The sequence below is a fragment of the Ictalurus furcatus genome, chromosome 18, assembly GCF_023375685.1.
Source record: "Ictalurus furcatus strain D&B chromosome 18, Billie_1.0, whole genome shotgun sequence".
In the NCBI taxonomy this organism is placed as follows: Eukaryota; Metazoa; Chordata; class Actinopteri; order Siluriformes; family Ictaluridae; genus Ictalurus; species Ictalurus furcatus.
The window spans coordinates 8,472,878-8,496,323 of record NC_071272.1 but is presented as its reverse complement, the minus strand read 5'-3'; the positions used below and the strand labels follow the sequence as shown (position 1 = coordinate 8,496,323).

Here is a 23,446-nt window from a genome sequence, read left to right as displayed (position 1 = left end):
CTGGTTTTAATTTAAAGTGATGTAAAATGTAATATGTTACTTCTCAGATAAAGATTTGTATACTGAATAATTACATTGTGAATATTATGATTTTAATGTGTGAATATTATGAATATTATAGATATAAGTGCAGATTTTTCACAATAATCCATACCTTTAATCTTTTCTTAATCAATTTGGTCAAACTAATAAACATTTTAGACTGGTAAATAACAAGAAAAAGCCTAATAACTGTTATTATGGATGTCACACAATTTAAAAAACAAAAACATTTTGTACACAAAAATAATTTGATATTTTCTGCGTACTGAGGAAATATTTGATGAGATATTTATTATAAAGATATTTTCATGCTACAAGATGAATAACTTTTTCTTATTTTATCATTTTGATAAAATGCATTTTAATTTTTTAAAAAGCTGCTTAACACTTACAAGATTTCTGATTAATTTGTAATATTTCCTAAAGTTCATTATAGTATGGTATAAAATACAACTTATTCGTATTTTCGGAATAATTACCAATTATGTTTCATTTCGTGAGCCATCACTTTACCACGTTAGTGCGTGTACACGTGTATGTGTAAAATATTTCTATATTTATTGAGAACGTCTAGATCTGAATCACTGAGCTCTAATTGTAGTTGTCAGGTAATATTTCCACAGAAAGACCAAAAGATTTCTCCACAGAAATCAAATAACGAGGGTTGATCAACGTTGAATTTTAAACAACGTTTCTAATTTCATCATTTCCAGAGATTATTTTTTTCCAGATATATTAGTGTTGTTTTTGTTTTTTTTTTTTTTTTTTTTACAAGTGTTGGGATGTTTGATGAAAGGGAATATTCACTTCTAACTCACAATACAAATCTTTATAAAAATCCTTTATTCCAGGAAAAATTCACCAAAATGATGTCAAATTCTACACTTGAAAAAAAAAAGTCTTCAGGAACACAAGAGTGAGAAACAATCCACTGAAGCAGCAAGTTTTAATTATATTAAAACCAGCTGGTGTCAGAACAGAGTATGTACTTTAAAATGATGAAACAGCAAAAGATTTAACCATCATACAGACATACATGATACAGCATTAATGTGTACGGTCCTGTACATTCTTGAGGGAATACGCTACAACAAAACAGCACTGAAATCCGATCTCAGCGCTTAAAGATACAAAAAGTCTTCAACGGACCTTCAGTCAAAAGTTTTTCCAGCATTTAACTTCAGATGTAGAGGTCAGTGATTAACTCTGTAAACAAAACCTTCATGAAGATCTCATCGCTTAACAAAAAGAAACCTACGAAAGTTAAATGTTTAAAAATCTTGGGTACGTTTCTGCTCCTGCAGCCGTAGTCATACATACATCAGACATCTTGGTCGTAGTCAGACGTTCTGGTCTTAGTCGGACAGTCAGATGTCCTGATTGTAACCAGATCGCTGGACATCCAAGTTGCAGTCTGACATCCTGGTCTTAGTCGGATATCCCAGTTGTAGTTGAATCTCCCGGTCATAATCGGAGGTCCCGGTCGTAGTCGGACAGTCGGACGTCCCGGTCGTAGTCGGACGCCTTGGATAGTTGGACGTCCCAGCCGTACTCAGACATCCTGGTTGGTGATGAGTTTCTGCATCCTCTTGATCTTGCGCTTGTTCTTGGGCAGGGGTTTATCGTACAGGCCGCTCTTCAGCAGATGCTCTTTGCTGTGGTGAACCTGAGCTCCGTGCTGCAGCTGGAACGAACACAGAGCTCGCAGAGGCCTCAGTAGAACCTGCACACAGGAAGTGAGGCGTCAACGTTGCAGGAAGCGAATGATCATTGTTAAATGGTAGAGAGAGCATCGCACTGAACACTCTTTCTCTCTCTGTATAAGTTTGGATGATCTTAACCTTTATGATGTCTAGTCAGAGTTCCTAGAAGAACCTCAGTGATTCTAAGAGACAATGCTAATGCTTCAGATTTGCTGCGTTACTACAGAAGGCGTGAAGCGGGCTTCACAGGGTTAGTCGTGCATGCATTAGGGACATGCCCGTATTCCCTACCCACCTCCTGTATGGCTTGGTTTTTCTCCATGATGGACAGAGTGACAGCAGCACACTCGAGCGTGGACAGGCACATGTTCGTGGGCTGAGTGCGGATCACGTACTGACTGGACGGGGCGCTGTTTAACTGCACCTGCAAAACACGCACACTTAATTTGACGTCCGAGTTTCTTTTATCGTCGTCGTCATGGTTTCAACAGTAAAGGCTCATTCACAGGTATGACATGTCTTTCTTTAATAAATAAAGATGGCTGATGAGTTAAATTGCTGTGGTGTAAGGAAGTTGTACCTGTTTGGGTAAGTGGAACAGAGCGTTTCTGAGGAACATGTCCTTGGCTTGGCTCCATGTGCCGTCTATAATAATGACGTTGTGAGGAGTGGCGGCGAAATCCACATCCATGTCCTCCAGGTTTTCGGCGTCGGATCCGGGATACAGGACGAGGGTGTGCGCGTCTCTGCACACGGCGGCTAACTCGGCGTGTCTGAGTGGGTGAGGAAGAGTTTCAGGATTACGACTGAGAATAACTCAGGAGAGAATAACTGCGAGGAGACGTACAGTACCTCTCTTCACTGAACCGTCTTCCAATCAAGACTTTGCATTTGCCATTAGGTAAGCAGGCGGCCAGCAGGGGGACGGTACGGAGCACTCGACTCTCCTGAGGGGGCGGGGCAGCAAGAATACGTTTTAATAGCGATATATAACATACAAAAATCAGTAACATTCAGTCATGAACGAATGAGTTGAATTGTGTGTGCGTGTGAGACACAGAACTGTATCACGTTCCATCTAATGATGTGGGGAAAATACACAGACCTCTGCAGGATGCTGAACGATGTACAGGCAGGTGGAGACGTTCAGCGGCTCGGCGGGGAGAAACGGACACAGACACACCTTCACCGGACGGCTAGGAGTGGAAACAACAACAATTCACAAGTATTACCGACAGGAAATGCAAAAATTAAACACTGTGTGTTGCTGTTACAATAAAAAACTGATTCTTTTCTGATGCTGACGTGTTTTATTCCTCTTACAACACAGCAATCATACTTTGTTTCTATTGAAACAGTTCGTTTACATGGACTCTTGTACTTTGGATGCTCCAGATTTTTTTTTTCTATAAAGTGAGTGTAATCGTTGATGTTAAGTTTTCTGTAAAAGAGACGTTTATTTCATGTTTATGGAAGGAGTCTCCAGGGTAACAGTCAGAGATAAAGCTGTGTGTGAAATTAAACAACACATTTATACTCTATAAAGGTTGTAAGAGTTATATAGAGCTATATACTCAAGCTGACATAAATTCAGAGACTTCAGAATGGGCTTGTTTACTGTTTTACACTTACACACAGCTGATTTCAACACCAACATACAGATTTGTCTTGTTCTTCTTTTTAAAACAGCACAGAGCAGCTGTAAAACATCTCATTTATTCACCTTCACCTGCAGCCTCAGTGCCAGCGCCTGAGCGATTAAACACCTGGATCCAGGTCTTAAACATTAAGATGCTAGATAGCTAGCTGCAGAGATGATGATGATGATGATGACGATGATAATAATAATAATAATAATAATAATAATAATAATAATAACAATAATAAAATAAAAATCCTCACCAGCATCGTAAACAAGTCGGTCTCCTTTCACTAACTTCAACAGGCAGCTCGGATAAATCTGCAAAACCTTCAGGATCTTCTTCCTGCGCTGATAATTCACCTGAAACCGGAGTGCAAGCTTCACTAACAGCACAATGTGAAGATGGAGATTCAGACATGTCTCGCAACAGGAAATGACGACATTCCCGCCTGCGTTCTGTTTGATGCTAGCTAGCTAGAACGCTAGCGAGTGTGTTAGCCTGGGTCCTTCTCTAGCTATTCTGTTGAGTGTATGCAGGATATATATGGCATATAAAACATATAGATATACTTTTGAAAGTATATAGATATTATTTTTGACCTTATATATATATTTTATGATTAGAAAGAAAAAACGCTATTTGCTGTGCACAACTCAGGTAACACGCGGAAACCGGAAATGACGTTTCTAAACACGGCGGCCGTGTTCACGCACTGCTGTCGGAAAGTGAAGTAAACCGCTTGCTTTGATATTATTAATTTTTTTAATCCGTGATAAATGGATATTATAACAGAAATATATTCCGGATAAAGTAAGCGGTTTTATATGTATTAATAATGTCGATTTGCGTTATTTATCTACCCTGCTTTTAGAATATTAGTTTGCTGTCTGTAAGAAGTGTCTAGCCGATTAGTGGCTAACTGAGTTAGCGTTACATCATGCTTAAAAATAACATCAGCAGAATGTTATAATCATTATGAAATAAACTAAACGCGCTATTGTTCTAAACAATTTAATATATTTGCTTAATTTAGAAGTTATGCATTAAATATTATTATCTATAGATTTATTACTGCACGTGACAGATGATTAATACGATGATTAAATGATGACAATAATGACATGTTTCATCACATCTGAATTAATTTGTTCAGAGTTGGATTTAATAGGATATATACAGTAGGAACAAACAAACAAAAAAAATAGATTTTAGCGCATAGTTTTGTTTAAACTGCAGGTTAAAGTGAAATTGCATGACTTTTCTACCAATTCAGGGATTATTCCTGGCAAAAAAAAAGTAGTCTTATTAAAGTCTTATTATTAGTCATATTATTATTATCTTAAAAAAAGGCAGTCTTAATTCTAACCATCATCCACTGTTTATTGTTTATTATTATTATTATTATTATTATTGCATTATCCACAGGTACTTTAATTAAGTGTTGTCTTTTTTGTAACAAACAAACAAACAAACAAACAAAAAACTTCATAAAAGTTTCATAAAGTTTTTCTTTCTTTTTTTCCCCTCAAATTTTAACCATAAGTTACTCATCAAGTTTTATTATTATTATTATTTTATTATTATTTTATTCTCCAGCAGGTAAGGATGATCCGCAGGTCGAGGATCAGCGTGCGGCCCAACGTGAAGCCTGCAGGCAGAGCTGCGGCGACGTCTCGAGAAACTCCTCAGGGCAATGAGACGCCCACTGACCTCAGTAATGACGTGGGGGTCAAACCTGGAGGTCAGGAGGTCATCACAGAGGTCAAAGCTACTTCTTCTGTCCCGGCCGCGGAGACGAACAATAACTCAGAAAACCAGAGCGGTGATGTAACCAGCAAATCAGATCTCAGTGTGAACACAGCGTGAGTTACTGTCGAGTTATTACTGTTAATACTGTAGCTGTATTTCACACACGCTCATCTATTATACTAAATAAATACACATAAATGAATGATAATTACATGATGACATCATTCAAGCCACTAGTTCTGATAGAATTTATAATATAATGATATCCGTTGTTATCTGTGTCACATGATTCAGGTATATTTCTTCAGTCAAAACTGATTGGTTAAGAAAAATTCAGAAAAGTCAAAATTGTTTAAAGGTTATTTTTTTAAAGGTTTTAAATAATCAGGTCTTTTGGGCTTTTATTATGGAAGCATCTTTGGTTTAAGAATTATTTTTAAGGTTTAGGTTAAATCTTTTCATCACTATATGTGTGTGTGCTGTTTTTATATATATATATATATATATATATATATATATATATATATATATATATATATATATAAAATGTATACGTATATATGTGTATGTGTAATTTTTTTAAAGGGACATGGCAGGCCAAAGTGCATCCACCAGCGCTTTATCCAGGAGAAGAAAGCGCTTTAGTGTCCTGCCCAACCTCAGCAAACCCAGAAGTACTCCAACCTCCACAATCACCTCCTCTAAGCTCCCTAAATCTCCTGTTAGACCTGAACCTACCCCAGAAATACCCCCCACCTCCACCCACACCTCCTCTGAGGTTTCTGAATCACCTGATAAACACGAATCGACTAGGGAATCTGCACCAGAACCGCTTCCTGTCTCCACCAAATCACTTCGATCTCCTGTCCCCAAACTGCCCTCTTCATCTATATCCATCCACAGCACTTCAAGGACCTCTAGATTTCCCAGTAAAGCTGTAATTACCACAGAACGTACACTTGATAAAGCCTTATCTATTCCAGAATCTGCCCCAGATCTGCCCCCTGCTCCAGTCGCACCATCAGATGGCAAATCAAAACGGAGGAAACCCAAAAATGTAACTCCAACTCAGGGCAATGTAGAGACATCATCAAGCAGATTGGATGAAGTTGAGCCCCAGTCAACCAGTCAGGATGTAGCAGAGTCGTCTTGCCCCGTTGACCCAGCGTCGGTTTCCGAGTCGCAGGATGAGCCTGTCGTCCGGGACGGAAATGACCTCAACTCTCCAGGGAAAAGTAAGAAACCACAACAACATGTTCCCCTGGCGCTGAGGACCCTGAACGACCCAGTGGACCGTCTCAGGTTAGCGCGGGCCAAAAAACTTCGAGAGCTTCTCAAGAAAGAGATGTATAAAGAAAAAGTAAGTGTTCGTCTGTCTTCCTGTCTCTACCTTGATTTTGAAGTAAGTTTATTTATTTTATTTTTTTTCGAGATATTTGGCATGTCTTGAGATTTCATCATCAGTTGGTGGATTCTCTTATGTTATTTTATAATGAATATTTAATTTAATGTAATTTTTAGAAGACTATCCACTTTTGTGCTGTTTTTCAGCAGAAGGAGAAGAACCAGAGACCACAGACTGGAATTAGTGAGCGTAAAAAAGCAAAAGATCACACCAAAATGACCATGAGAGAGCTCATCTACTACCTACCATCTACTAACCCAATGAAGTAAGAGCTCTGTGGCTCACAGAGGCCACACCCACTTCATCAGGACTGACAGACACACAGGTCACGCCTCCTTAATCAAGTCTGACAGTCACAAAAGGCCACACCTCCTACACTGTGACTGACAGACAAGAGGCCACGCCTCCATTAGGACTGACATACACAGTGGCCACGCCTCCTTCATCTTTGACGGATAGACACACAGGCCACGCCTCCTTAATCAAGACTGACAACACAGAAGCCATGCCTCCTTCACAGTGACAAACACACAGGTCACACCTCTCTCATAAAGATCGATAAACACACAGGCCATGCCTTCTTCATAAAGACTGATAGAGAGGCCATGCCTCCTTCACTGTAACTGACACACACAGAGACCACCCCCAACAGCCACGCCTCTTTACACTCTTACACTCTTCTGTTTTTTTTTTTGTGTCTCAGCCAGCTGTTTTATTTTCTAAGTTCCAGCTCTTGTTCTTCGCAGGTCCTACACTGAAGACGAGCAGAGAGCTGAGACGGAGTTACCTTCTTCTCCAAAAGCAGCGTAAGAGCTTCCGAGCACTATCTTGTACTGAGCCCAAACATCTTTCTGTCTCCTCGGAGCTCAGTAACTAAGTTCTCACGCAGTATCCGATATCCAAGCAAATATCCTAATATAAATCACAGTTTTGAGCTGAACATTTTTTCTCCAGTTCAGCTGTCCGGTCAGCGACAGAACAGAACTCAGCGGAGGAAGAGGAGGAGCGAGGAGGAGACGAGGAAGAACCGTCGCTGGCTCCGAGAGTGAAGGTGGCCGAGGACGGCTCTCTCATCATAGACGAGGAAAGGTAAGATGTTCCAGTAAGGGATTAAAGACGGTGTGTGGAGCTGTAGTAGGATGTGATTAAGCAGCGTTACTCTTACCACCCTGAAGTGTTTTATTCCTCTTATACCACAGCAATTATTCAACAGTTACATTAAAAAAATGTATTAAAGAATGTCATAATTTTTATCTGTTTGTAGATACATTTAATGTTGTGGAACATTCAGTTCCTGCACTATTAGTATTTAGTGAAGAGCGTATTTGACGTACTCTGCGTGTTTGGTGTTTGTCCAGTTTAACCGTACAGGTGCAGAGGATGAAAGGACCGAATCCGGTGGAGGAGAGAGATCCGATATTCGAGCGCGGATCCACCACCACCTACTCCAGCTTTAGGAAAGGCACTTACACTAAACCCTGGTCCAACCGAGGTGTGAACGTAAGCACCGTCCGGACACGTTTATCATGCAGGGCATCTACAATCGAGTCATTTTTCTCTCTTTGTGTGTGTGTATGCTTTGTTTTTTTTTTTCAGAGACGGACATGTTTTTCTTGGCCATTAGCATGGTGGGGACAGACTTCTCCATGATCGGACAGCTGTTTCCTCATCGAGCTCGAATCGAGATTAAGGTATAAATAAAACCCTGGTGGCTGATTAAGAGCACAGGCGATTCATTTTGCTCTGTAAACAGTTTGAGCTGGTTAGATATCTCATGCGTTGTTGCTATGGGATGCTTTTAGGTCGTTTTTTCTTTTTTTCAGGTCCAGTCTTGTTTCTAATGAATTGACTTTCCCTTATTTATTTATTTATTTATTTATTTGTTTGTATGTGTCTGTCCCCTTGATTGATTCCTCTTGGCCACTTTATTCGCTTTTATAGCCACTTTTAATTTATTATTTAGAGTCAGCATCACTAGAAGGCAGTGCGATTAGACCGTTTTCTTTTAAAAGCAGTGAGAAAAGATCCAACAGCATGGCAGTGTTACTGTTACCACACCGAATCTGATTATTTTTCTGTAACAGCACGTCCCCAAGTGCTTTATTCCACTTATACCACAACAACTTTGCTGAGAGTTACATTTCTTTTTAATAATTAAAGAATGACACGTACGTTTTATCCATTTCTAGTTTCGTTTAATGTTGCATAACAGGCTTTGCTTTAAGATGTTATTACTTCTTGTGTGTAAGTGGTTCTGATTGTCTTATTTTTCTTTTTCTCTTTCAGAACAAGTTTAAAAAGGAGGAAAGAGCGAACTCCTGGAGAATAGACAAAGCGTTCAGTAAGTGCTCAGCGACATGTAAACATAAATTTGTTTTTACTTTTATCGGACTGTACCGATTTTCATGGTTTTCTTCGTTGTTCGCGTTCAGATTTTCTTCCTGTTGCCACTTTACCAGGTTATCGATTAAAATACAAATCATAGGAGAAATCTGTTCACACTTTGAGCTTTCTTGATAATTTCCTAGGTCTCGTTTTAGAATTTTCCTGGAGCTCTGATTCGACGTGACTTTAGAGAAAAGTCTGAAATACTTTTGAGTGTCATTGTAATTCTAATAAAAGCCTGTTCTATTTCAGAGGAGAAACGACGCCTGGACCTTGATTACTTCAACAAGCTGCTGGCGCAGATCCTCAAGGACGAGGATGAGAAACGCAAGAAAAATAAACACGTCTCCCAAATGGCCAAGATTCCCTGTCAGAGACCAGGAGGCGAGTCGGATGTTTCTCTGATGTTCCCCCCCTCATTCTTGCCCTGTAATCCACTTTCTCTGGTTCGTTCTGAGAGTTTGTGTCTCTCACTACAGAGAGGAAGAGGAAGATCTATTCTTCAGACTCGGAGGAGGATGAGAGCTTGAGTAGCGACGCCATGGAGGGAGAGAAGGAGAAGGAGAATGTGTGTAACGATGGAGGGAGCAGCGCTACTCCGAGGAGGAAGAGAGCAGGAGCATCACAGAAGAGAAGTAGACACGCAAACCACCCAGGTGTGAGAGTTTATAGAGATTTTATAACATTGTCTTAAATATACATTCGTTAGTGTAACATATTAATACACGTTTATCTGTCTATCTGTCTCATTCTCTGTATCTCAGTTCCTATTTGTCTGTCTGTCTGTCTATCTATATCCCATGCTCTATATCTCATTCCCTGTCTGTCTGTCTGTCTGTCACCTGGACCTGGTGCTGTGATGGAGTTCAGACGTTTATATCAGTAATCATCAGTGAGATCAATCTGTAATGTGTCTATTTGGTTTTCTGTAGCTGAACAGGAAGCAGAGGAAGAGGCTGAGAGAAGCGCTAACGAAGAGTCCTCACCTGTTAATGAGTAAGAATTCTTCCACCTGTTCACTCACACCTGTAGTGCACACTAACGGATGATGTGGTCGTGATGTGGTTGATGTTATTGGTGTGGCTGTGTGTTCAGGTTGGACTCTGTGGAAGAGGAGACTGAGAGCTTTGGGGTGAAACCGGTGCGGAGGTGGAGGAACAGAGGTCCTGTGGTGCAGAGAAAAGCTCAAGACACACACACTTCAGCCAGGGAGGAGAGCACCAGGGAGTCAGCCTCAAATGTACTGTTTCATCCTTTTATACTCTTTAGTTCATGTTACACTGCGATATTTTAAGTTTAATCATGATTGTAGGTGTGTTCAATTGTCAATAATTCAGTTAATATTGGATGATTGGACAGAACAGTAGGTGGATGGATGGGTGAGTAGACAGATGAACAAATTGGTGATGGATGGATAAATGAATGGATGGATGGATTGACAGACCAATGTATAGATGGATGTGTATATTTATTGATTAATGAATGAATGGGTGGATGGACAGATTAGTAGATGGATAGAAGAGTAAACCGATTGATTGATGGGCAATGACTTTATTGATGGATGGATGGACTAGTAGGTGGACAGATGGATGGATGGATGGAAGGATGGGTAGATTGATGGATGGATGGATGGACAGAAAGGTATATGGATTGAGGAGTAGATGGGCAGATCAATAGATGGATTGGGAAATGGTAGTCTGATGGCTGGATAGATGGGAAGATTGATGGATGGACAGAACGATGGATGGACAGACAGTATATTTATTGTTTAACGGGTGGATGGACAGATTAGTAGATGGATGGAAGAGTAAACTGATTGATGGTTAGATTAATGAATTTATTGATGGTTGGATGGATGAGTGGGTAAATGGATGGATGGACTAATTGGTGTACAGATGGCTGGATAGACTGATGATGGATAGATGGAAAGACTGATGGATAGACTGACTGATGCATGGGTATATTTTTTGATTAATGGATGGATGGGTAGATGGATGGACAGAGTAGTGGGTGGATGGAGGGGTAAACTGATTGATTGATGGGTAGATTAATGAATTGGGTGGATGGATGGATGGATGGATGTTAGAGTTTTAAATCAGAATTTTGAACCCACACTCAATTCAGAATTCTACAGCCTCAGTGCAAGAGAAGAAGGGACACACTTCTGATGTCATTTCCTGTGAGTTGCAGGACTCTGAGAACGAGGAGCCTGATCTGACCACCATTCAGGAGAGCATCCTCAACAAGCCGACGAGGTATGTCACCCACAATGCAACAGTGCACAAATGTGATAAACGTATAACCATTTTACTAGGCGATTAAAAATGAAACTTTTTCTCGTTCCTGTTCCTTGAATGCTCTCAGGTCAGGCCGGATCCCTAAACTCTCTCAGCACATGATCCATGCAGCAGCAGATGAAGAGGATGATGAGGAAGAGGAGATGCAGCTTCCAGCTCTCCCTCTTCCACCCGACCCTCGGCCTCAGGGCTCCCGGGCTACACGGGGCAGGTGGCGCGCCCCACGCAGGGGCAAATCCAAACTGCTGACTTTGCGTGCTTCGGCTGCTGAGGATGAGGATGATGACGAGGAATATGATACAAATCAGGAGGAAGGAAACGATACTGCAAACGCAGAAGAGGAGAACCAGGCCTTTGTGCCGATGGGGCTGCGCTCTGTGACAGCGGTCCACAGTGAGGTGGAGGAAACCATGGAGGAGGTGTGTGTGTGTGTGTGTGTGTGTGTGTGTGTGTGTGTGTGTGTGTGGACTGTCAGTTAATTCTTATTACTTTTTGCCATACCATTCCATGCATATTCATAACTCATATTCCCAGTTTTATTAATTTTTTACTAAATGTGTTGGGAAAAGTAGGCATGTGCGGATAATCATTTATAATTAAACATTACTTATTACATTATTAGGCTGGCTAGCAAACAAAATTCTTTCCTTCATCCTCATGATATCAGCACATGCCTAATAATCAGTGCATAAATTTGTAAAGTAGATCATTTTATTTCTTCCCTCATGCATATTTATTAATGCATGCTTTGCCCATCACCTTCCTCCTCTCCTCTCCTCTTCATGACCCATCAGCTGGACATCTCAGTAAACGTTCCTGATGTCCTGGGAATTTCCCAGAATGCCGTATGCCCTGAGTCGTCCTGTGAGAGGGCGCTTACCCCCATGGGCTCCGTCCCCTGCGAGCATCAGCTCGACCTGCTCGTCGTAAGTGTCTGAAAATGAAAAACGACCCATGATTAGGTACAGAACATCCATGCTTGACAAACCTGGTAAAATAAAAATGATTCGTTAACCGAATAGTTTCGATTCTAAAATCTGATCACGCTGAGGCATGTTCGAAAGTCGTAGAATCCTCGATATACACACACCTGTGAGAAAACACAGAGAGGTACTTTGTGTTTGTTTCCTAAATTATTTTTTCAGTTGTTGGTGTTCAGCCTGTTCTTTATTAGATTATAATTGGGCTAATTATTGAGGTATTTATCTCGTTTTTAAATATTCTAGGACGTGATTGAGTTCCTGGCTCCGGACGACATGGAAGGTAATTTGCAGTTCACTTTTTTTTTTCCATTCTATTTCAGTCTGTGCTCTAAAGAAAGATTTTGTTTTTTCAGTGTCTGAAGAAGCAGCGAGGACTCTCCTGACCATCGGGCATTCTGCTCTCCTGACCCAAACTGGAGAACCATCCAGTACAGGCAAGAAAGCTTGACCTGAAAAAGTCTTATTCAGTCACGATGTTCCATAGACCCAGTGGAGTTAGCGTGTGCCTTGTTAGTCCCAGTGGCAGAAGGCGTCGTATTAAGTGGTGGTCCTACAATACTTAAACACTAGCTCACTAGCTATACATTAACCCCTAAGTTCCCACAGTATTATGTACCATAACCCTATATTCCCCAGAGAAACAGCACGCCAACCCTGAGTTCCTGGGCCAAAATCAGCATTTTAATTTTAACATTTTTAGTCCTTGAAACAACTTATAATAGTGTATTTGTGTAATATTACTTTGAAAATGAAGCAGTTCAGTGTTTTTACTAAACTTAGAGCACAATTCTTAACTAGAGAAATTACGAAAAAATGCTTGCTAAAATCCTTCTACTCATTTAGAAGTACCATACGAGCATCAGCATGGTCAATGCCTTTGAATAAATTCAAGTAAATAATAAATAAATAAATAAATGCATTTTAGCGCTAAAAGTCAAGTTTCTGGTGATAATCAGACCAGCAGGTAGTGTTTTCACGAATGCACAGAAATGGTCCCGTTATGAATCCAGACCCCTGCAGTGTCAGTCGCACTGGTTGATGCTGAAGATGAAGACGGATCAGGGTCTGAATCAGGAGCGTTTGCGTCTCTATCAGTTTCGGTTTCGGTTTCAACATCACCTGAACTTTCACTGCTGTCACTATCTAGAATCCTCGCTCTCGCCTGTGTGACTGTGTGTTTTCTCTTTTTTTTCACTGTTTTAGATATACCTGTGTTCACTGTAGGTGTAACTTTAGCTGGAGCACGATTAGCTTTTCGCTTTGGCATTTTTAGTTCACTTCTACTAGTACACCAATATTCACGCTTGGATCAGCTTCATCGTAATGACGGCGTAATGTCATAATCACGTCCTGACGTCATGACGTCATCAACCTTCCGGGTTAAAAAATGATAATTAAATAAGTAAGGAATCATAGCAGAGTAATGCCGGTACACTGGCCTTACGGGGATCACGTTTACACTGTAAATCCTCTATATCGGCCTTACGGGGATTTGGCATAGACGACTAAGCCGGTATATCGTCCTTACGGGAATAGATCAAAGACGGGCAAGCCAGTTTTTCGGCCGTACGGGGTAAGAGGGTTAAAGGGGTGTGGCCTTTCATTCATTAATCAAATATGTTTTTAAAATGTAATGAGTATTGATAGGTAGTGGATTAGATGGCATCGTTTAGAAACAATGACAACGTCTTGTTTTTTTCCCCCTAGGTAATGTCATCATTGTTGAAGAATCATCGAGCCAAGTGCACGAAGAAGTTCTCACGGAAACTATGGATCAATCTGAGACCAGGGTTGAAACCTGTGAACCTCCCGTCAGTACGGGAGATGAAAATTTAGCACCAGCTCCTCCGCAGGACTCCGCCTCTATGGTAGAGCCAGTTAGCTCTCAGGGAAGTGAAGTCCTGTCTAATGATATCCAACCAGAGACCTCAAATGTCATTGTTCCAGAACCAACGGCTTTGAAGACACAGAGGAACCGTCTGCCCAAACCCAACTTGAGCAGAGCCTCCAGAACCACTCAAAGGGAACCTGCAGAAGCAGTCACCAGTTCTGCAGAAACCTTCAGCGCTCCAGTAACGTCTGATAAAATAGCAGCAAAAACCCAAATATCAACAGTGAAAGACTTCGTTCCTGAGGCACCCTCTCAGCTGGAACCCGAGGAACTGAACTCGGAAATTTGTGAAGAAAGAGAAAATGACAAAACTGAAGGATGCGTCCCTGTTCTGTCGCTAGAGAAAATGATGGAGGATGAAGTTTCGGGAAGAAGAACACGCATAGAGGAAGAGAGAAGAGAAGAAATGCAACAAACACACAGGTACATTAGAAAAGATCTACTTTTTTAAAGAGTATTTTTACTATGTTGATCAGTTCCACAAAAAAAGAAGCACCTACAATCCGGCCCTTATTAAAAATCACAGACGTCCCCCCCCCCCCCCAACTTGAACAAATTCCACAGAAATGTCTAAATCCTAAAACTAATTTTAAGTGACACTAACACTTAAAAACTACAAATAATACAAAAAAATTATCAGAAAATTTAGAGTAAATTAAATTTCAACACTTGCCACACATCTCCTTTAACTAGTGAAAGTAAAATTTGTTGTATGATCAGTGTGTCTCTCTCTCTCTCTCTCTCTCTCTATATATATATATATATGTGTGTATATATATATATATATATATATATATATATATATATATATATATATATATATATATATATATATATAATTCATTAGTTTTAGCTTAAAAATTGTGTTGCTGTGTGTGTGTGTGCGTGTGTTGCAGTGAGTCTAAATCACATTCTTCGGGTTCTGAGTGCTCTGTGAAACCCTCTCAGCCGGTCAGAAGATGTCGAGGACCCAAACCCAAACCTAACCTGGCTCGGAGCGTCAGAACCACACACATAGTCACATACATCCAGCAGAACCATCCAGAAAGTGAGCAGACTGATTGTTAAGAGGAAACACTCAAAGTAAAGACTTTTTTTGGGGAATATGTTCTCAGATTTTTTTCCTTTACAGTTCCTGACGAGAAACAAGCTACTGCAAACACTTTTACTGATGTTCAGCAGCCAGAGGAGGGCGCTAACGTCATCCCAGAGCCCGAAAGAGAAACTACCTCGAGAAACGACCCTGTGATGGTAAAACACTGATTTGGAATTAGAAGAAAAGGAATTCATTCATGCATTTATTGTTAGTATTAGTATTTATACTGTAGCGTCGTTGTGTATTTATTCTGTATGATGTGCAGGTGATTCCTGATGCTGGTCCAGAGGACCTTCCTAAATCTGTGTGTGAATCTTCGACCTCGGATGAGCCGGTGTTTATTCTGTCCCTCACTGAGATCCTGCCCATTCTCACAGAAGGGGCGGGGCTTGTGACAGATCCACTCCCACTCCCTGCAATGTCAGGATCACTCTCTGAAACAATCAGGTGAGTCCTAAACGTGTAGCAGCAAAATAAACAGCAACACACACTGCAGTAGAGATGTAATAACAGAGTTGAGAGATTATTAAGATCTCTTCTCTTCTCTTTTCTCCTACCCTCTCCTGTTCTTCAGTCCCGTTGAAAATGCCACTGCTGATGTGGGAGGTGCAGGTCCAGCTGGAGATCAGGTCTTCTCTCAGCTCCTTGCCGATGCATTGGTTCCTGTCTCAGAGGAGCGAGAGACTGAGAACGGAGAAAATGAAACAAGCGGAGGAAAGGAGGAGGAAACCTCAAGCCGACTCGGAAGAAGAGAACGTTCTCTTTTTTCTCAGAACGTGAGGACGTGTTTCTTATTTCCCAAATTCATGCTTTGCTAATGGAAAAGCTGCTGGTGTTCATGGCGTTTAAAACGTTTTCAGAAGATGGCAGAAGAAAGCTCGCCCGAAGAGTGCTGGTTCAACGTCCGTTTGTGTGTTATGTCAAAAAAGAAAACTTTCTGGACTGAATCTGTTCCTCTTTAGTTATGACTAGACTTAATATCTTTATCTAAGTGCTCTTGTAATCTTTCTTTTTACCGTTTCTCCTTCCAGACTGCTGCTGCTGCTCCTCCAGGTGGACCTGATGAACCACCTGGTGAGTCGTTTCAGCTTTACCGTCAGATTTGGAACGTTACACCTTAAACATTTACGATAAAACGTTTCATGATTTAGCAAATGGAAATTTAAGGTGCTTCAGCATTAACTATGTAATGTTCTAACACACCTATTACACCACAGCGCTGCTGCTGAGTCCTGGATTGTGATTGGTCAGAAGGTGGTGAATAATTCTCTATAACTGTAACTCTGACAGTAGCACAGTTGCAAATCACAGGTTTATTTATAATTAATGCACTCGTGCTAATACATTAGCGTTGCCAAGCTGCAGCTTTTCTTTATTTCCGACCATATAAGTTTATATCAGTGGATTTTATCACTAATTTTTAGTATCTAAAATCAACATCGGTGACAGTTTTCATCTGCATGAGCCCTTACAACCCTTGCATCTAAACATTTAGTCCTGTATCTCTGTTTTCTCTTATTTGTCATGAGGAAAAATAAGTAATTGGGACAGAAAAGCAAACCCATGGGCTCTGTCAGCATTACTGTTGCTTTTTTTTTTTTCTTCTTCTTTCTTTTTCTGATGTTTTTTTTTTTGCTATGGACTGGCTTCAGAAATGTACAATGTGAGGCTAAAGTGGTGCTGTGGCAATAACCTGACTGTATAATATAATGGCAGTAATGTATTTAACTGTGTTTCTTGTGTATTTTACTCATCACCATGTTATTAAAATCATTTTTGTCTAGTGGAACCATCAACATCAAGCTGTAAGACTGAGGAGAACGTTGAGGAGAGGGACCTTCCTGCTAAAAGGAGAAAACTTCCAGAAAGAAGCAGAAGAGGTGTGTGATGGAAATCGGGCACATTTTCAAATTTACTGCTGTACATTCAGCCCATGTCAGGATATTCTGTAGTTTCTGAAATTGCTTTTATCTATGCTCATTTCTTGTTTTTAGCAAAACTGCAGATCAAACCCAACCCCATTCAGAGAAAAACCTGTCATGGCCTTCCGTATCCGGACGAGACGAGATCTGCACCTGCTTCATCATGTGAGATGTTGTTAGAAGAAACAGAACCACGACAGATGTCGTCATCAGCTATTTTGGATACAGAAGATAAAGCCTCATCATCAGCCATTTCGGATGAAAACAGCAAAACTTCCACTACTTCGATAGAACAAAATCTTGTAATCTCACCTACACCTGTCAATACAGAGACTCCACCCTCTCAGGCTTCTTCTGCTTCTTCTTCTTCTTCTTCTTCTTCTTCTTCCTCCCAAGGCATTGTGGGAGGCATCGACCTTTCAGGGACTGACCCTGTAGAGCCTAGTGCCAGTGGGGCGGGTGTCGGTGCGGACTCACAACCTGTCCATCAAATCACACCCCTGGCTTCGACCAGACCTCTGATGAGGTGAGTGGGCGTGGCCTGAACTTAACCTGCTGTTTCAGTTGTGTGTTTATGCCCCTATCTACAGGTAAGCTAGAGAATGTGATAAAACTCTCAAACAGCAGCTTAGAGACAACTGAGTATTGTAACGGGCATGGTTTAATATTCTAATGAGCACACTTGATTGGCATCCCTCTGTGCAAGATTCAGAATCAAAGAATCAGGATTGTTTATCCTGTGGGGAATTTAGCCCCACTCACTTTACATTTGTACAACGTTTTGGGTTAAATTAAATTAGGATATGAATGAAATCTAATTTACTGATCCATTTGTTAGGGTACCTGCTAACTTTTAACTTTTAAACAGAGTTTGCACATATATATATATATATATATATATATATATATATGTGTTTTATATAAAATATTTTAGATAAAATATATATTTTCATGTGAGGGCATTTAAATAAAATCTTGTGAAAGTGAGGAAATAGTCGTGAAAAAATGATATCTGCGCTGATGTTTCTCGTCCTCCTTAGACCTGGTAGGAAACCTAAAGGCTTCCTGTCCTTCATGTCCAGTACGAGCACACAGAGACCCTCAGAGTCCACTCGGGCTCCTCAAAAACCTGCCATCATCACGTCCCGTACAGAGCGGAGACGGGCTGCACCGAGCACCTCTGCTCCGCTTCCACCTCCACCTCTACACGTAACCACCACATTTACATTTCTTTCAGTCCTTTTATTCTGTCTTTGAACTTTTTCATATACTATAGCTCTGTAGCTCCTATAAACCCTGTCATTGATTATTTTACTATAACAGCACCACACACAGCGTTCTATCCCTTACTTATGCAACATAACAAAGTAAACTGCGTTATCAAAATCTATATATTTTAATGTTCTTAATTCTTTCTTATCTAAAGTGAATTATACCTAGATGCTTAACTTTGACCTTGCGTTATACGTGTATATATATATATATACAAAGTCATTTTCTTCCTTCTCGCCTGTGGTTTTCAGGTGAGCTCACACACGCGGACCGAGACGTCGAGTGTGAACCAGAGCGCAGCTGAAGAAGACGAAGAGCCCACAAGTGTTGCAGCGTACTTCTTCAACGACATCTTCACCGTAGTGGAAGAACAGGACGAGCTCGACTGAGGGACGTGGACAGGCCAGGGACGATTCGATGGGAATTAGCGTGTACTTGCTGGCTTTTACCTGTGAGCAGCATTAGCATGTTTAGTGTGACACGGATGAAGAGTGTCACGTTGTCAGTCAGGGACAAAAACACACTCGCACACACCTATTTCCTTTTTATTAACAGCGAATTTAGGTAAAGCTGAGCAAACATGTGATCAGTGCAACACAACATCAGCGTGTAATTTGGTGTTTGGGGGATTTTCATTTGTTTTACCTCAAAATTCTACAAAGAACTGAAGTTTGTCCTCTTATTTCAGCAGATACTTTTTTTTTGGAAGTTTCTTGCATGTAATCACCATCATTATGACCCTGAACTCAGTTTCATTACCCACAATGCCGTTCAGCCCGAATCACCTTCTGTCATATCGTCTATATATTTTCGAATCTCTTTACGACTTGTGGGTGTGGCCTGCTCCGCTTCTTCCATTTTTGTGTGGCGAACGTTCCTGAATAGGAAATGGGGAAAGTCAGGAGAGATGGTTTCTATAGTAACAGCTCATTCACTGGACGTACATGGCTATGGTGGACGCGCCGGAAATTCCAACTTGTGATGTCATAATGATGTCTCCTCAGCCGTCCAATCAGAAACTTTAAATTCACTCTGTGCAGGTGGACAGTATACATTTTTATTACTTTCTCATATTTATATCTTTTCTTTCTTCCTCCTTCCTTCTGTCCTTCCTTCCTTCTCTCCATCTTTCCTTACCTTCCACCTCTTTTACAGATATTCAGAGAATTACAGTATTTTTTTATATTTTAGTGCCTGGAATTCAGGGGCGTGGCCTATTCTTCCATTTTATTTGTGTGTGTGTGTGTGTGTGGCAAACGCTACCAAATAGGAAATAACCAGAACCAGTGATTACGACTTGGTGCTTTACTGCATGGTTAATTATTTATATTACAGCCATCGCCATTGCTTTGCGGTTTTGTTGGAATTGTGGGTAAGTTTTGAGCATGTACACAGGAAACGAAGGTCACCTGACGCTCTGTCACTTTTTTGCTTTAACACAGAGATATCCCTCCTCAGGAACCCGTGATATTCCGCACTACGTTGTGCTTTCTTTTAGTTTTGTGGTTTTGCTATAATAATTATTTTACCGCAGTTGCTGAACCGCCGTCATGCTCGACACGTCTGATATAAATATTTGTCATTAATCGTTTCCTGCTTTCTGCCTGTACAGTCCACGATGTTTTAATTTACACTGTTCTACGTGTAGTGTTTTCAAATAAAACTACGCGCTTGTTCCTGTTGTACACACGTTTACAAGCATCATTTGTGAATTGCTGATTAACGCCATCTGTGAATATGTTAATAAACTTTTATGATGTGCTTTTATTTCATATGAATTCCTTCGTAATCATTTTTTCACATCGGATGCACTCTTTCTCTGGACAGTATTTATGTCTCGTTACACAAATATAAATACTTTTAAGGATCCAAACGAGTAAATATGCAGGATTGATTACGGCAGTCTGTCTGTTCATCTGTTGTCGTCTGTTCTCAAAACCATCCGAGAGAGAAAACATGTCGATTCCCCCAGGGTTTACCCAAAAGATAAAACGTTTGAATGAGAAACACATTAAACACTTTCTCAGCATTACCTTTGACCCGGAAAGGTGAGTGAAAGGAAGAAGTGAAGGTGCTTTTCACTGTGAGACAGACAGCGAGACTAAACTGAGTCGCTTAGCTGCTGGTTTTTCTGGCACTATAGGAGTGGGAAGGTGTATGTAGAAGTATAGGTATGTCTGAGGTGTATGTAGAAGTATTGAATTACTCCCTTCCTGGTGATGAGCAGTAATCAAACTGTCAGCCGCACCCATCTTGAGATTCTCACCTGTCTGTGAAAATCCTGATGAACAGATCGGGCTTCTGCTAGAAGAACGACAGCTCGAACTGAACACTGGTTAAAATATGAACATGAGGTTTATTTACAGTTTTCATCGTCTGCTTTGATGACACATTTACTGTATATTAAGCTGAAATCCACGTACACTGTATATATCTATATATAATAGAATTCCGGAATATTCCATATATTCCTTACGGACATTGTTCCAGACTTTCCGAACTTGATTGAACTTTCTTACAAGATTTAACCACTGGAGGTCACTGTGGGTCTGAGGAACGTCTCGGCACAGCTCCAGGGTTCCTGGGTCCATCATGAGCTCAGGTTAATGTCTGTTTCTTGATTGATTGACTAGTAGGTTTGTTCATTTGTTGATTAATTGATTGGTCTATCTGTATGTTTGTTTATTAACTGATAGATTTATTCGTTGAATGGTTCAGTGATTGATTCACTGACTGATTTATTGATCGATTGGTTGATAAATAAATTAATTGGTTGGTTTGTTGATTGATTATTGACTGACCAACTAATTGATTGGTTCATTCATTAACTGATTTGGCTGCCTGACTGATTGGTTGATTGATTGATTGATTGATTGATTGATTGATTGATTGACAGTCAGGTGAGGAGAATGGGGGATAGTGTTGGAGTGCCAAAACTTTTAAATAGTGCTCTTGATTGGTCCTCAGAGTGTGACCTGGAAATTAATCAGATGTCCTCCATTGTGGAGGAGGCTTCAGGGAGAGGAGGTACACCGTCGATATGTTATGTTGCTTCAGTGGGCAGTGATTATTACTGGTAATTACTTCTCATTACTTGGAGGCGAAGTAATTCAATACTGGACACACACCTCACACACACACCTACATTTCCTCACACACTCCTCAGAAAAAACATCACACCAAAAAAACATCATCTCACTTCCTTTTTTCAGATTTTCCCTTTCTCATGCCTTTCTGGATCGAAGGTCATGTAACATCAACATGACCCATCATTTTTAAATCATCTGTCATCAGCAGACATGTTCACAAGTCCCTGAGGTCCAGGTCCAAGTCAAGTCTCAATTCTTTTGAGGTCCAAGTTAAGTCTCAAGTCTGTTGCGGTCCAAGTCAAGTCTCAAGTCTTTTGAGGTCCAAGTCAAGTCTCCAGTCTTTGTTCTAGCAATAGTTCTTTCACTTTACCATCTACTGAGCTTTGGAGGGCTAAAAGGTGTGGCGCTCAAAAGTAATGGTCACTCTGAACTCAATTTTTAAGTCATTTTTATTGGAAATTCAGTTTGAAGCAATCTTACATAGCACGCTTGATTATTCTCCCTTCAAAGTGCCCTTCGGAGTTAGGGTGACCAGATGCAAACGGACAAAATGTGGAACAAGTACTAAGTTTGTGTGGGACAATGTGGGGCATAATTCTGACACCCAAAGACCTATCATTTTTATATCTATCTAAATGAGTAAGAAACATGTCTACGCTGCCCATTTATATTTATTTATATTTATGTCTTTTGTATCAAACAATGCAACAATAAGAAACATTACTGCATAAAAAATTAAGTGGGACAAAAAGGATTTCTATGGCTTTACCTCAGGTGTACCCAGTTTGAGTGAAAGCTGACAGCTCTTTGATGACAGGTTTCAATAATTTTTTCACAGCCATTGGATGAATGTCAGATTTGGCTCCGCCCCCTGGGGACCACTGCTTCGTCAGCAATGCAACTGATGTTTTCTGTCTATTTCAGTTTATAACTTATAGAAATATTACTGTAGAAACAGGAGAAAAAAATTAATAAACCCTTAGTGTAAGACTTTTCCAGATTGGGGTAGGGAATGATGAAGCTGGAGGCTTGAAACAACTCAAAAGGTGCTTTATTCTTTATCTTTCGCTTTCACTTTTCAGCCTTATAGATACACACACACAAACACTTGAGCACTTCGGTGTGTGTATGCGTCCTGTCGCACAATACGGTGAAAACTCCCACACGACGTTGATATTGTGATTAAGGTGTTTATATGTCTGCAATGCACTTCGATAATGCAACTAAAACAGAAATACTCCACATGTCTTAATTCCATTTGTGTTTACTTCAAGTATGACTTTAGTCGGATTAAGGTCATCAATAATCACTATTTATATGCTAGTTTCTTAATCAGAGTATCGTCTTAATCGGGTTAATATCTGAATATTGTCCATGTAAACGTACTATCTGTCTTTCGAGGCACCTGTTTCTCCCGTTTTTATTCTCGCCTCGCCTCACTGCAACACACAACATTCCTTATTTTAGTGCAATCCTTACCGCTCACCTTCTCTGACTCCGCCCTCCATTCACAAACCTGCACTGGAACATGACCCCCTTCCACACTTAGTCTGTTCAACCTTTTATTTCCAATCAGAATGCGGGACATACTGATAGGGAATGAATGAGGAATGAATAGAAAAACGTGTTTGATGCTGTCCTGGGGCAGTAAAGAGAGACCGTAATTGGGAATTCCAAACCAAAATGACTTGTTTTTCTTGAGTCTCTGCCTTCGAGTCCAAGTCAAGTCTGGATCGTTAAGAGCTCATTGTTTCTTAAAGGGTTTCTACGTCGAACCTTCATCTGATGTAGGGTTCTACATAGAGCCTATGAGTGTTCCCCTCGAGGGACTATAAGATTTTGTGATTGGTTACAGGAGGGTTTTATTTTTAAATAGTTAAGAGCTCATCGCTTCTTAAACAGCTTCTACTTGGAACCTTCTGTGATTACTACTATTATTACGTAGTGTTCCTCCCAAGGGACACATCAA

At 40.5% G+C, this 23,446-nt stretch overlaps 2 protein-coding genes across 6 annotated transcripts; one reads left to right on the top strand and one right to left on the bottom strand.

The window, feature by feature from the left end:
• Positions 1 to 800: 800 nt before the first annotated feature.
• dtwd2 (DTW domain containing 2) lies at positions 801 to 4,032 on the bottom strand. Its single transcript, XM_053648875.1, has 6 exons — positions 3,648 to 4,032; positions 2,851 to 2,941; positions 2,598 to 2,692; positions 2,326 to 2,518; positions 2,041 to 2,169; positions 801 to 1,765 (listed from the first exon to the last, which is right to left on the bottom strand). The coding sequence occupies exons 1-6, from the start codon at positions 3,803 to 3,805 to the stop codon at positions 1,595 to 1,597; spliced, it is 837 nt and encodes a 278-aa protein (XP_053504850.1). The 5' UTR covers positions 3,806 to 4,032; the 3' UTR covers positions 801 to 1,594.
• Positions 4,033 to 4,034: 2 nt separating this feature from the next.
• On the top strand, positions 4,035 to 20,160 carry zgc:162472 (uncharacterized protein LOC553495 homolog). Of its 5 annotated transcripts, none has more exons than XM_053648871.1 (28): positions 4,035 to 4,118; positions 4,985 to 5,250; positions 5,723 to 6,497; positions 6,689 to 6,807; positions 7,289 to 7,348; positions 7,497 to 7,631; positions 7,901 to 8,034; positions 8,139 to 8,233; positions 8,829 to 8,883; positions 9,180 to 9,311; positions 9,407 to 9,583; positions 9,860 to 9,923; positions 10,023 to 10,167; positions 11,118 to 11,182; positions 11,292 to 11,643; positions 12,019 to 12,150; positions 12,451 to 12,487; positions 12,561 to 12,641; positions 13,915 to 14,521; positions 14,995 to 15,146; positions 15,231 to 15,349; positions 15,460 to 15,641; positions 15,769 to 15,970; positions 16,226 to 16,268; positions 16,979 to 17,074; positions 17,189 to 17,642; positions 18,157 to 18,325; positions 18,640 to 20,160. In XM_053648871.1, exons 2-28 carry the CDS (start codon positions 4,994 to 4,996, stop codon positions 18,775 to 18,777), a joined length of 4,977 nt encoding a protein of 1,658 aa, XP_053504846.1. In that variant the 5' UTR covers positions 4,035 to 4,118; positions 4,985 to 4,993; the 3' UTR covers positions 18,778 to 20,160. The 5 variants fall into 5 exon arrangements, with proteins under 5 accessions (XP_053504846.1, XP_053504848.1, XP_053504849.1 ...); XM_053648873.1 differs by having other exon boundaries at positions 4,061 to 4,118; positions 4,988 to 5,250; XM_053648874.1 differs by having other exon boundaries at positions 4,098 to 4,198; positions 6,692 to 6,807.
• Positions 20,161 to 23,446: the final 3,286 nt, after the last annotated feature.

Coding starts and splice junctions, on each gene's coding strand:
- dtwd2 (XM_053648875.1), bottom strand. CDS start 3,805: ATGTCTGAATCTCCATCTTCACATTGTGCTGTTAGTGAAGCTTGCACT. Junction 2,942..3,647: donor CCGACTTGTTTACGATGCTG/GTGAGGATTTTT, acceptor TTCCACTCCTAG/CCGTCCGGTGAAGGTGTGTC. Junction 2,170..2,325: donor TGTTCCACTTACCCAAACAG/GTACAACTTCCT, acceptor CGTGTTTTGCAG/GTGCAGTTAAACAGCGCCCC.
- zgc:162472 (XM_053648871.1), top strand. CDS start 4,994: ATGATCCGCAGGTCGAGGATCAGCGTGCGGCCCAACGTGAAGCCTGCA. Junction 8,234..8,828: donor GAGCTCGAATCGAGATTAAG/GTATAAATAAAA, acceptor TTTCTCTTTCAG/AACAAGTTTAAAAAGGAGGA. Junction 17,643..18,156: donor TCGACCAGACCTCTGATGAG/GTGAGTGGGCGT, acceptor CGTCCTCCTTAG/ACCTGGTAGGAAACCTAAAG.